The 14,116-nt window shown below is 32.0% G+C and overlaps 2 protein-coding genes and 1 long non-coding RNA gene across 3 annotated transcripts; 2 read left to right on the top strand and 1 right to left on the bottom strand.

The window, feature by feature from the left end:
* The first annotated feature begins 2,744 nt into the window (after nt 1–2,744).
* Nucleotides 2,745–3,923, top strand: LOC141704919 (uncharacterized). The gene is made up of 4 exons (XR_012568131.1): nt 2,745–2,942; nt 3,123–3,169; nt 3,468–3,687; nt 3,800–3,923. It is a non-coding gene; the product is annotated as an uncharacterized LOC141704919 (long non-coding RNA).
* A 1,397-nt stretch (nt 3,924–5,320) lies between these two features.
* On the top strand, nt 5,321–5,928 carry LOC141704921 (pentatricopeptide repeat-containing protein At5g16860-like). The gene is made up of 2 exons (XM_074508060.1): nt 5,321–5,535; nt 5,682–5,928. The coding sequence occupies exons 1-2, from the start codon at nt 5,321–5,323 to the stop codon at nt 5,926–5,928; spliced, it is 462 nt and encodes a 153-aa protein (XP_074364161.1).
* Nucleotides 5,929–8,728: 2,800 nt separating this feature from the next.
* On the bottom strand, nt 8,729–9,649 carry LOC141704920 (uncharacterized). The gene has a single exon (XM_074508059.1). It carries the CDS (start codon nt 9,647–9,649, stop codon nt 8,729–8,731), a length of 921 nt encoding a protein of 306 aa, XP_074364160.1.
* Nucleotides 9,650–14,116: the final 4,467 nt, after the last annotated feature.

The raw sequence follows: 14,116 nt of genomic DNA, 5'->3' as shown, positions 1-14,116 counted from the left end.
ATTGATTTTAGTCATAAGAAAAAATTATTAAAAATTTGAAATTCATTTTGCATGCCATGATTAGAAAAATCTGGTAAAAGTACCCCTCCCGACAACGAGACTCGTTCCCGATTTACAGGATTAATTTTTTAAAATAATTTTTCGACGATCCAACCGTACGGATATTAGGATATATCGATTTTGTCATAAGAAAAAATTATTAAAAAATTTGAAATACATTTTGCATGTCAGGATTAGAAAAATCTGGTAAAAGTACCCCTCCCGACAACGAGACTCGTTCCCGATTTACAGGATTAATTTTTTAAAATGATTTTTCGACGATCCAACCGTACGGATGTTAGGATATATCGATTTTAGTCATAAGAAAAAATTATTAAAAAATTTGAAATTCTTGCATGTCAGGATTAGAAAAATCTGGTAAAAGTACCCCTCCCGACAATGAGACTCGTTCCCGATTTACAGGATTAATTTTTTAAAATAATTTTTCGACGATCCAACCATACGGATGTTAGGATATATCGATTTTAGTCATAAGAAAAAATTATTAAAAAATTTGAAATTCATTTTGCATGTCAGGATTAGAAAAATCTGGTAAAAGTACCCCTTCCGACAACGAGACTCGTTCCCGATTTACAGGATTAATTTTTTAAAATGATTTTTCGACGATCCAACCGTACGGATGTTAAGATATATCGATTTTAGTCATAAGAACAAATTATTAAAAAATTTGAAATTCATTTTGCATGCCAGGATTAGAAAAATTTGGTAAAAGTACCCCTCCCGACAACGAGACTCGTTCCCGATTTACAGGATTAATTTTTTAAAATGATTTTTCGACAATCCAACCGTACGGATGTTAAGATATACTGATTTTATTCACATGAAAAAAGTATTAAAAAATTTGAAATTCATTTTGCATGCCAGGATTAGAAAAATCTGGTAAAAGTACCCCTCCCGACAACGAGACTCGTTCCCGATTTACAGGATTAATTTTTTAAAATGATTTTTCGACGATCCAACCGTACGGATGTTAAGAAATACTCATTTTAGTCACATGAAAAAAGTATTAAAAAATTTGAAATTCATCTCGAATGTCAGGATTAGAAAAATCTGGTAAAAGTACCCATCTCGACAACGAGACTCGTTCCCGATTTACAGGATTAATTTTTGAAAAGCATTTTTCGATGATCCAACCGTACGGATGTTAGGATATATCGATTTTAGTCATAAGAAAAAATTATTAAAAAATTTGAAATTCATTTGCATGCCAGGATTAGAAAAATCTGGTAAAAGTACCCCTCCCGACAACGAGACTCGTTCCCGATTTACAGGATTAATTTTTTAAAATGATTTTTCGACGATCCAACCGTACGGATGTTAAGATATATAGATTTTAGTCATAAGAACAAATTATTAAAAAATTTAAAATTCATTTTGCATGCCATGATTAGAAACATCTGGTAAAAGTACCCCTCCCGACAACGAGACTCGTTCCCGATTTACAGGATTAATTTTTTAAAATGATTTTTCTCAGACGTTGTCGTATAAACTATGTACAACAGGCTTTTTAAAAATACCGTTGTGTGATTCAACAACGGTTTTTTTCTTGGAAACCGTTATTGACATTGTTTTTAAATAACCTTTTTTGGTTATAAACCGTTGTATGAATTTGGCACTATTTATTTGGTTGATATTACATCCCACAATTGTTTTATATTAAAAACTGTTGTGTGACTTTTGTTAAGACAACACATTTTAAATTTCAGACAATTATTTTTAATGCCATATATTTATTGACTTTGTTAATATATATTCCTTAAACTGTTGATGTTAATATATATTGATTTTATTCACTTAAAAAATATTTTAAAATTTTCAAATATATCTTTCTTGAAATTATAACGAAAATGTAGTGAAAGTGGTAGTTCCTAAAATGGATTTCGTTCCTGCTTAACAAAATAATTTTTTGAAATGATTTTTTTCTAATATCTAACCATATGGATATTAATATATATTTGTTTAAGTGAATTATAAATTAATGAAAATGTTAGATTGAATTTTATTACATTAATATGTAATATAAATTTTATGTAATAATTTATAAATTCAAAAAAATATCTTGCATAACTTTACAAGAAGATTCTAGTTGAAGTACTACTTTCTCAAACTAGACACGTTCCTCATTAACAAAATGATTATTTAAATAAATTTTTCGACGATCCAACCATACGGATGTTAAGATATATTAATTTTGATTATCTTCTTATAAAATAAAGTAAAAAAATTATAAAATAATACATATAATAAAAAAATATCTATTTACCCCTATTTCACCTTAAACCCCACTTTTTCATTTTCCCCTTGTTTAAATTTTCATTTCCCCCTTCACCCAAATTTCACTTTTTAGGCCATTTTTTCATTCCATCTCCTCTATTTTTAGTTTGCCCCCAAGTGAAAATTTTATTTCCCCCTTATATCTCCCCCCATTTTGTTAACCCCGTTTATATCCTTCTCATCGGTGTCTGCTCTCACCCCTCTATTTTCCCTGTTCTCTCTCTCCCAACTCTCCCTTCTCATCACTGACTCTCTCTCTCCATCTCCCCATTCTTTCTGTCCCAACTCCCCCTTCTCATGGATCTCTCTCTCTATCTCCCCATCTTTTGTTCACTCATTTCCCCTTTACATGGTAGTCCATCTCCCTCTCTAAGCTGTAACTCCCTTTCTCTCATGTTCTCTTCTTTGAACTTCCTATGCGGCCTCTCTTTCCATCACACCATCTGTGTAATTAAAACCTAATTTTTAACACCTCAATTTACTCTAACCTCTCACCTCTCTAAATCCAAACCCAAACTCCAATTCAAATCTTAGAAACTAACCCCTAACTCGAGTTATTCAAAAGCTCGATTTCAAACGCAAACCCTAGTTCGATTTTTGGGTTAAAGGTATACACTTGTCTTATTTCTTTTTTAAATGATTTTATTTTCATTGCCTTGGGTTTTATATTCTTTTCATATATTATTAAAGGAGCTCATATGTTCAATTAATGTATTAGTATTAAAAACCTACTAATTTGTTATGTCATGTAATTTTATACTGCAATTTTTATTTCATCCATTTTGCAGGTGGTCCTATGATATTAATTAATTTTTGATTGCTCACTCTTATCAGTGTATGTATGTTTTCTTAGCTGCTGGATAAATTTTAGTTATATGATTGCTCAATTCACATATTTTATTTCAATAGATTCTTGATTTTTGGATGCTTTTAATATATGATTTGTTCTTATCTTGATTTTATTGCTTTTAATTAATATTTTTTGCTTCAGATTAAATAAATTTTCATGCTGTCTATTCTAAACAAAGTTATATGATTGATTTAAGAAATTATTGGTTTTGCAAGTACTATGATTCAAGATTGCATGTATCTTAACTTTGTTCTATTTTTATCAAACTATTGGTTGTTTGTAGTACCTGGTAAACAAGTTTGAATGGGATGCGGAGAGATTATATAAACTTTGTTGATATGTTTAACCAAGCCCATGTATAGATTGTTGCTAGAGGAGGAAAGAAGTTATCTAGAGTTGCAACTGTTGTAGGGGTATTGTCTCAATAGAAAGGATGATACTTGTTGGAAGCCAACATCCACACCAGGAACATAGAAGACAAGATGTGAGTGATGGGTTAGAAGGTGTGTCGAATCTTGTGATTTGGTGGAGGTCTTTATTAATTGTCTTGTGAATACAAAATAAAATAGAAGCTTACACAACTCTCGTGTATCAACAACATATACTTTTTTGCAGGTTGAACTTGACTAACCAAAGATTGCCAAGTTGGTATCGTTGAAGAGTGTATTGAAGATTCTTGTGTGAACTGTACAAAGATAACTGCTAGAAGAAAATGGAGTTTGTAAAAGTGATCATTAGGTTTGAACTTTTTGTTTTAAATTAAACCTGAAGTATTTTATTATTTGCATAAATTGATACATGGAATTGAATTTATGAAGAGAGGAAGTTTTAGTCACGAGGAGCTTAATATTTTTGTTTCTCTATTGGAATTTGCCGGACAAAATAAGACCCGAGAGCAAAGACCACGAGAATGTCTTGGACAACTGCCAACCACAGGAAAATCAATTATTAATCTTCAAGCCATGGAAATCAAAATTTATTGATGATATGAACCTATTACAGGGGATTCAAAAGCTAAAAATTCATTGGAAAATATAGTTGGATATAGTTGAGCAAAAAGGTATTTATAGTTGGCATATTAGTGCGTATACTAGAGAAAGCGTCATGTGTGTTTGCACATGTAAATGTCACCTGAATTTCTAAAGAAAGTTAACTCAGATTTTTCATTTTTATATGTTTTAACAAGCAATATAGAGTCCCGAAGTACATGTACTCGAATGGTCTTTTTTCTTAAGATAGAACTTGGTTATACTTAGTTGGTTTTTAGTTGAAATGGTGTAATGGATGGTTGGTTGATTGCTGGAGTAATGGAGGGTTGGTTGTTTGCTAGTGTAATGGTGTGATGACTTGATTGTAATCTCAATGGTTTTTCTTTGGATTTTAAATTTGATGGCATATTAATTTTACAATGTTGTTTTATTTGCTTTGCATTTGGAAACCATTGTCTGAGGGGATTTTAGCCCGTAAGTTATCCAGTTAAAACATTGTTATAGTTTGTTTGACACAATAATTTCAAAAACTAAAAGCTTGTTATATTGACTTTCGCACAATACCAAACTGAATAAAAAACCCTTCTCTATAAAACTAATTATGTTCAGACAACACCATTTGTTATAAAAAAAATCATATCTTAAACACTAACTCAACACATTGTAAACTAAAAGACAAGTGTGAAACTAAATCACACAACACAAGAAATAGGACAAATCTTGTATGAGAAGAGTTCCTACAACACAAAACAAAATGCAAGTGTTGTCTGTAGAATTTTACTACAAGAGCTATTTAATTCATTTGTGTTGTGTGTTGATCTGTAGAACAACCATTTGAGGACAATAAGAGTTGTATTACTTGTTTTGTTCTTATATTATTATGGACACACTACACAACCGTTTCCAGAACACTTGACTAATACAGATGTTTACAATATAAGTTACAAGAATGCGTTGTCTATTCTGGATGTAACACAACAGGTTTACTACTCTGGTCGTTGTCTGTGCTCATTCACACAACAGTTTTTTCCCGTTGTCTGATCCATGTAAGAGAGGCGGCTCAATAGTCAACGGTTTTTCAGGGTATCAGATAACGGGCAAAAACCGTTGTGTGAGCCGATTTTCCTTGTAGTGCTTAGTGATTTAAATGCAGACTTTAAGATTAGGGGGATGGGTTTTTGGGATTTTGCGTTCATGGGTTGTGGTTAAGAAAGGGTTTGTGGAGTGTAATGTGTTTGTTTGTAATGTTCTTACGATGATGTATTTTAAGAGTGGGGTTTTGAGGGATGCGCGGAAGGTATTTGATGATATGTGTCATATAGGGGTTGAGGATGTTGTTTCATGGAATTCGATTGTGGCTGTGTACGTGTAGAGTAGGGGATGTTAAGGGTGTGTTGAGGTTGTTTGAGAGGTGGGGAGAAGGGGGAGTTTGGTGTGATGGTGGATGTGGTTAGTCTTGTTAATGTTCTTCCTGCTTGTGGGGTTGAGAAAGTGTGGAGGAGATGAAGGAAGGAGGTTCACGGGTATGCGCTTCGGAGTGGGCTTTCTCATGATGTGTTTGTGGGGAATGCTATTGTGGATATGAATGCAAAGTGTGAGTTGATGGATGATGTGAGTAAAGTGACTGAGAGTATAAAGGTGACAGATGTTGTTTTTTGGAATGCAATGGTTATCGGGTATTTTCAGGTTAGGAGGTTTGAAGATGCTTTGAGCATGTTTGAGATGATAAAAAGTGGAGAAGAGGTTTGGTATTGACGGGAAGTGGAAAGAGGAAGATTGAAGAGGATGGATTTTGGTTGCGTTCAGGCGATTTTTGCTCTGATTTTAGTTGATTTCATGGTTACTTTTGTGATATTAGTATTGGCCCTGCAGGCGCACTTATTTTCCGTCATTTGCAACCACTTGCAACTTATTTTGCAACTAAATGTAATTTTCAACATATTTTTTCAAATTTGCATTTGTGGTTGCATATATGGTTGCTAGCAGTTGTAGGTATGGTTGCAAATACAACCTTCATCTTTACCTTTGGATAAGAGATACTTCAGTTTATGCCAAGTATCTCAACACTGATCACAATAACAAGTTATGTTATGCAAAAGATTCCTTAGAAGAGGGTCACGTTTCAGATTCTGATACAGTAATCTCCCATGAACAAGAGTGTCAAATAGGTAAAACCATAATTAGTAGTTGATTGTTCCAAGTATTAAAACAATAAAATGATATGCAATGCGGTAATTGATAAGTAAGCACACAATAGGGATTAGTTAAAGTACCTATGATAATGATCATCATCAAAATCATAACCAATGGCCTCGTCAGAGCAATTAGTTAGCATCTTTAAGTTATTTTTTTCATCAATGCTATTTTTATGTCTGATCATACATACCCCAAGTATATCAACACTGATCACAATAACATTTGAGTAATTGTTTAGAGGTTCACCAATTCCATAATTGGGTTTTAGAAGCTTGAGTAAGACTGTAACATTTGCGGTTACATCTAAAGTTACATAATTTATGTATTAGGTAAATTTTTAATTTTTAAAGTTGCATAGGTGGTTGAAATCTAGGTTTAAATTTTTCTATAAAGTTAATTTACAGTTATGGTGAGATTACATTTAGAGTTACATAATGGTTATATTAGATATTAATAATCTTGTAATTTTTATAGTTGCATATGTTGTTGAATTCTAGGTTTAAAACATGTATATAAGGTTGCATTAAACATGTTATATTAGGATTGCATAAGTAGTTTCATAAAAAGTTACAAATAACATTGTATCTTGCTTTTTATAACAACATAATATGAAATGTGTTGCATTTGAGATTTCTTTGAGTTGCAAATGTAATTGAGGTATCTGGTTGAGATTTCTTTGAGTTGTATTTGTAGTTGAATAATGGGTTTATAGTTTCGTATTTATATGAGTTGCACCGGTAGTTGAATTTTGGATTTATTTGAGTTACAAATTGTAACAGCCCGCACTTCCGGACTATTAAATTCTAAATCGAAAACTAAAAATAAAATATATTATTACTCGATAATTCTAATAGATCACGAAATTCAAAGCAGCGGTCAAACGCAATAATCAAAATCATAAAAATAGAGACGCAACTCCACAAATCCGATAATAATTGTCTAACAGATAATTAAATTTATTCTCTAAAAACAAAATCTTTATTCTAATTCAAATAGCACAAAACGAAGCAGCACAGATCTCCACATAGTTCTCATTCCTTAATCTTAATATGCTCCAAATTCCGAACCTGAAATGTTAAAAGGGGTGAGCTACACAGCTCAGCAAGTACAAATTGACTAACTTTTAAACAGAAAAACAATGGGTGTTTTGATAAAACGATTTTTCTTAAAACAATAATAATTTTGTAAAACATTTTCTAAAATAAATCCAACCCAAAGTTTTATATTTTAAAATTCAGAATTTAAAACAGAACAGAGCAGAATTTATAACAGTACAGATTTTATAACAGATCTGAGCAGAATAAAACAGAACGAAACGATAATTCTTATAAATACCACAGTCTTGATCTACGGCCACACTTTGCCAGTAGCCGGCATCTAATTCTTATTCTTATTCTTTATACCACACTTTGCCAGTGGTCGGCATCTAAAGTTCAATAATTACGCGCCCTTAATAGGTATCTAAAGTTGCACACTTGTGCGCCTACTAAGGGTATCTAAGGCTAGTTCCGGAACTATAGCGTAAATTACGAACGGTTCGAAAAACGTAGAGACTGGGTTCTAAAATTCACAAATACTTATATCTTATAATTTCGAAATCAAAGTTTTTATATCTTATATGAAATTAAAAACAGAACTGAAATATCTTTTCGGAAATTTAAAAGTAAGTCAAAAGGTACTTACCTCAAAGCCTGACCAGATCTGAATTTACTCTTTTTGACCCTCTAAACGATATTTTCTTGAAAAACACGAAACACGAAAGCTGAAGATAACGAAAAGACCTTTCTGAAAAGTCCAGAATCACTGAATTCTGACTTACGATGAATTTTCTACGAATTTTATAAGACAGCTGATTTTTGCTGAGAAAGTCCTACGAATTTTAATGATAAAAACAAGGAATACGAATATGGTGTATTTATAACGATACAAAACCCTATATCTCAACTAGGAAATAATAATATTTCCTCCTAAAGATTTACAACCTCTCCAAGTAAATTCCATAAATAAAATATTTGATACACACAATTACCTAAACTAAAAAAATTTCGATTTTCTAAATTATTCTTACACTTATTTCCACAAATAACAAATCTTTTCACAAATCAACTACCTTGCACAAAATGTTTTCAGAATATTCTAATTTTTAAAATATTTATCTAGACAAATTAATATCTAATTTCTAATAAATAAATTAAAAATAAAATTACGAATTTTACATTCTTCCCTCCTTAAAAGAATTTGGTCCCCAAATTCACATAACATAAATAAATTAAATAAGTCACTAAAGAAAAGAAATCATACCTTAATTGCGATAGTTGTCATTTCCTGTCAGCTGAAAACACGTCCTTTGCCCATCTTGTTATGCTTCCTTCCTTGGTGGCGGTGGCGGATTGTGCGGATAATTCGAAATCTTATGTCCTACTTCTCCGCAATGAAAACAAGCACCTGTATTCCAACGACAGACTTTGTCCGGATGATTCTTGCCGCACCTGGTACACGTCTCTCGATCACCTTGACCCCCGATGTTATCGTACACGTGTGGCTTCTTGAGTGGTCCCCCTTGAAAAGATTGCCCACTAGTTTGAGTGAACCGCCTCTTATTCCAACTGCCAGACGCCTTTTCAGATTCTGCCAAGCCCCTTTCGATCACTAACGCCTTGTTGAGGACAGCCTCGTACGTCTGAAGTTCAAACGACGCCACTGAATTCCTGATGTCACTTCGAAGTCCCTCCTCTAATCTTCGTGCTCGACTGCTCTCATCTGCTACTAGGGTCGACGCGTACTTCGCAAGCTTTGCAAATTCTGCTTCGTATTCAATGACGGTTCTTCCACCTTGTTGAAGTCGAATGAAGTCCCTCTCTTTCTGCAGACGAACTGTTCTCGGAAAGTACTTGTCCTCTAAAGCCTTCTTGAACTTTGCCCAAGTGTACGGTTCATGATTTTCTTCAAGATTTGTCGTCTCATTCTTCCTCTTTTCCATAAGCCACCAGTCGTAAGCGCTTCCTTGCAATTGGTACACAGCTAAGGTCACCTTCTGTTCCTCATTGCTCCCCAGAAGTCCGAAAGCTTTTTCCATCTCTTGGATCCACATCTCAACGATAGCCGGGTCTGTAGCTCCATCAAAAGTTGGCGGGTTCAAACGCTTGAATTGAGAGACGATGTTGGGCTTCGGTTGCTGATTCACAAGTACAGCTAGAGTTTCAGCCAGCTGGTCAAAGACGTTTCCTCCTTCATCATTATTGCCCTGATTTTCATTGTTGTTCTGATTTTCTCCATCCATCTTTACTAGAACACACAAAACAAATTCTAAACTTATAGTCAATAATCAAAAAAACACAAAAGTCAAACATATCAAATAATCACACAAATAAATGCCCTAAATCCAAAATAATTTTCTAAGACCTATACGATAGTCTAAAGGATCGCATCCTAGGGAATGTACTAGTCCCATACCTAATACACTCCGAAGGACAGCCTGCTCTTGATACCAACTGTACCAGCCCGCACTTCCGGACTATTAAATTCTAAATCGAAAACTAAAAATAAAATATATTATTACTCGATAATTCTAATAGATCACGAAATTCAAAGCAGCGGTCAAACGCAATAATCAAAATCATAAAAATAGAGACGCAGCTCCACAAATCCGATAATAATTGTCTAACAGATAATTAAATTTATTCTCTAAAAACAAAATCTTTATTCTAATTCAAATAGCACAAAACGAAGCAGCACAGATCTCCACATAGTTCTCATTCCTTAATCTTAATATGCTCCAAATTCCGAACCTGAAATGTTAAAAGGGGTGAGCTACACAGCTCAGCAAGTACAAATTGACTAACTTTTAAACAGAAAAACAATGGGTGTTTTGATAAAACGATTTTTCTTAAAACAATAATAATTTTGTAAAACATTTTCTAAAATAAATCCAACCCAAAGTTTTATATTTTAAAATTCAGAATTTAAAACAGAACATAGCAGAATTTATAACAGTACAGATTTTATAACAGATCTGAGCAGAATAAAACAGAACGAAACGATAATTCTTATAAATACCACAGTCTTGATCTACGGCCACACTTTGCCAGTAGCCGGCATCTAATTCTTATTCTTATTCTTTATACCACACTTTGCCAGTGGTCGGCATCTAAAGTTCAATAATTACGCGCCCTTAATAGGTATCTAAAGTTGCACACTTGTGCGCCTACTAAGGGTATCTAAGGCTAGTTCCGGAACTATAGCGTAAATTACGAACGGTTCGAAAACGTAGAGACTGGGTTCTAAAATTCACAAATACTTATATCTTATAATTTCGAAATCAAAGTTTTTATATCTTATATGAAATTAAAAACAGAACTGAAATATCTTTTCGGAAATTTAAAAGTAAGTCAAAAGGTACTTACCTCAAAGCCTGACCAGATCTGAATTTACTCTTTTTGACCCTCTAAACGATATTTTCTTGAAAAACACGAAACACGAAAGCTGAAGATAACGAAAAGACCTTTCTGAAAAGTCCAGAATCACTGAATTCTGACTTACGATGAATTTTCTACGAATTTTACAAGACAGCTGATTTTTGCTGAGAAGTCCTACGAATTTTAATGATAAAAACAAGGAATACGAATATGGTGTATTTATAACGATACAAAACCCTATATCTCAACTAGGAAATAATAATATTTCCTCCTAAAGATTTACAACCTCTCCAAGTAAATTCCATAAATAAAATATTTGATACACACAATTACCTAAACTAAAAAAATTTCGATTTTCTAAATTATTCTTACACTTATTTCCACAAATAACAAATCTTTTCACAAATCAACTACCTTGCACAAAATGTTTTCAGAATATTCTAATTTTTAAAATATTTATCTAGACAAATTAATATCTAATTTCTAATAAATAAATTAAAAATAAAATTACGAATTTTACACAAATGTAGTTGCAGATAAGGTTTCTAGTTGAATTTGAGATTTATTTGATTTGTATATGCAGTTGCTTAGTTGCTCATAGTTGCTCATAAGATCTCTCAATGATACTGTCGCAACCGTAAGTTAGTGAACTAGTTTGAAATAAGTTTTAGAAAATGCACAACCTAACTATTGAATACACCAAAATCTTCGATGTAAGTAATATGACCAAGAGCAATTTCAGATGAATCTTAAATCAAATTTAGAACCAAATTATAATTCATCTTGGACCATAATTTAATAGTTTTTTAATATTTAGAGTTCAATAATCCCCTACTGGGTTTTAGAAACTTTTATAAGACTGTAATATAACGTACAACGATTTTATAATTTTTAATTTAACCCTAAACCCTACAATTCAAACATTTTATGCTCAACATTGAGTTTCATAATATGTTTACATATTAAATTTTAAACATTTTGTAATTGCATATGTGGTTGCAATCTAGGTTGAATATCATGTGTATAAGGTTGTATAATATGTTTAATATCAAAATCTATCACATTAGGTTGTTTATCATGCATGCTTTTTTATTAGACTTAGAGTTTATGGAGAGGTTGCATTGAGAGTTACATAAGTGGTTGCATAAATAATGTCACAAACATTATATGCAATGTTGCTTCTGTGGTTGCATTGAGAGTTGAATCATGTACATAAGGTTGCATAAAGAGTTCAATATGTAGATCTATCACAAGATGGTATAGTACAAATGCTTTCATAAACCTTTTAATCATATTTCTTATTCAAATAAAAATGAAGCCAAAACTGAATTTGTGTTATACAACATGAAACAACTATTTTATGCCAATTGGTGTTTCCTTGGCTTCATAAATCTGAAATTTTGATAAATCTCGATGGTGTTTGTCAATGATCACCTCGTCTTTCTTGTGATGTATAATATCTTCTTCTACTGTTGTTTCAGTTGGTATTTGTAGTATTTCTATAAAAATTAGGTCCGCGTAATCCACTTAATCTCCAATCATTATGGTATTTACTTCATCACTGATATCATTTGTTGCGTTTGATGGTATAACCTATTAAATTTGAATATCAACACGTCAATATTTGTTATCCTTTCACTATTAAAGATGGTAGCTGATAGTTCCATAACCGAGTTTTCAATTATTATTCACAAAGGGTATGTGTTGAAGTCCGTTTCCCTTATCTTGAGCTCTTTATAGAATAGTCATTAAAGATCGTCAAAAATTGTGAAAGGAGAACATGTAACAAATGCCTAACAATGAAAATTACACAACCAAAGAACATGTTAGTGACATAATTTATAGGAATTTATCAATTCATATATAACATAGTTGAAGATATCAATTGCAATCACAAACTGCTAAAATGCAGGAAAAAAATAACATCTAGGCTTTTTAAAAATATATGCAACTTAATACAGAACATTTTTCCAGAATCAATTGCATTAGCAAAGTCATAAATTGAAAAAACGGGGTAAACCATGTATTTTTCGGACATAAACAAATTCATCACATTGTTCAACATGTATTGCTGCATGTAATTCCTTAAATTAAAGTACATCTAGATGAGGTGTTTTAAGCATCAACTAATGCACCAATTTGACTTATTTTTAAAAAGTATCAAAATGTAGCAAGTAAATACATTACATGCTTAGAAACTTTAACTGCAACCTAAACTTCATAAAATGGATCTCCATGTAATTTTTGCAAGTACAAATTAATTCCTTTTTTGGAATAATTTTTTTAAAGTTATACAACATATAACTGATGACAGAAATGCTTTAACAAATGACAAGATCATTGCAAACCGATCCTCCTAAACTGCAAGGAGCTCTCGATTTTCCTCAACCATAACAAATACAATAGTTTAAGTTAATTATTGCAAAGTTCGCAACCTAGTGACTGAGTACACAAATGTTTTGACAAGATTGTTGCAACCTGAACTTCCTAAATTGCAAGAACCTCTCGATGTAATTTTTAAAAAGATAAACCAATAAAATAGTTCTAGTTAACTATTCAAAATTGTGCAACACTACAAGAAAAAAGTCCATAGACATCGGTTTTTGACCGATGTCTATGCTGTCTGGCAACCGATGTTGATGTCGGTGATGTCTATTCTAGACATCGGCCATAACCCGATGTCTTTACTAGCTTAGACATCGTTTCTAAAAAAAAAACTGATGTCCATGCATTGTTTTTTTACAAAAAATGTTAGAAATAAATAATTTAATAAATAAATTACACTTATTACAACAGATTAAACATATAATGAGTTATGTTTTTTACCACATAGACATCATATATTTTCTTTTAGGTGATGTAAAATCAGATATTAAACATCGATTTATTCAGTAAAATGCGATGTCTATAGTTGCACATAAACATCAATTATATGCCAAACAAAGTGATGTCTGTTCAATTTACACTTGAATATGTCTATCTTTGACATCAGTTTTTTTATCAAAAATGATGTACATTAACTTTTTTGACATCAGTTTTTCTTCTTTAAAAGTAATGTATAATTATTTTTGAGATATCAGTATTTATTCATTAAAAGTGATGTACAATTGTTTTTTGACATCAGTATTAATTCATTAAAATACGTGTTTGCATCTCAGTATTTCAGCACTATTTTTATTTTTGAAGTTAAATGCTGCAATTGGAAGATCTGAGAATTAATATATATTTGAAATTCTACACTGCCAGTGCAAACTACAAAGATTATTTGATGAAATATTTACAAGATTTTCAGCAAGATCAAATCAACCAAATCAAGAGTCACACTAGTTCCC

Source organism: Apium graveolens, unplaced genomic scaffold (genome assembly GCF_009905375.1).
Source record: "Apium graveolens cultivar Ventura unplaced genomic scaffold, ASM990537v1 ctg8416, whole genome shotgun sequence".
Lineage (NCBI taxonomy): Eukaryota > Viridiplantae > Streptophyta > Magnoliopsida > Apiales > Apiaceae > Apium > Apium graveolens.
The sequence above is the reverse complement of the archived record's forward strand: the minus strand, read 5'-3'. Positions and strand labels throughout refer to the sequence as shown.

What these genes read in the sequence shown, in the direction of transcription:
- LOC141704921 (XM_074508060.1), top strand. Translation starts at nt 5,321, where the DNA reads ATGCAGACTTTAAGATTAGGGGGATGGGTTTTTGGGATTTTGCGTTCA. An exon ending in TGGAATTCGATTGTGGCTGT is followed by an intron (nt 5,536 to 5,681) that starts GTACGTGTAGAG and finishes GAGGAGATGAAG; the next exon opens with GAAGGAGGTTCACGGGTATG.
- LOC141704920 (XM_074508059.1), bottom strand. Translation starts at nt 9,649, where the DNA reads ATGGATGGAGAAAATCAGAACAACAATGAAAATCAGGGCAATAATGAT.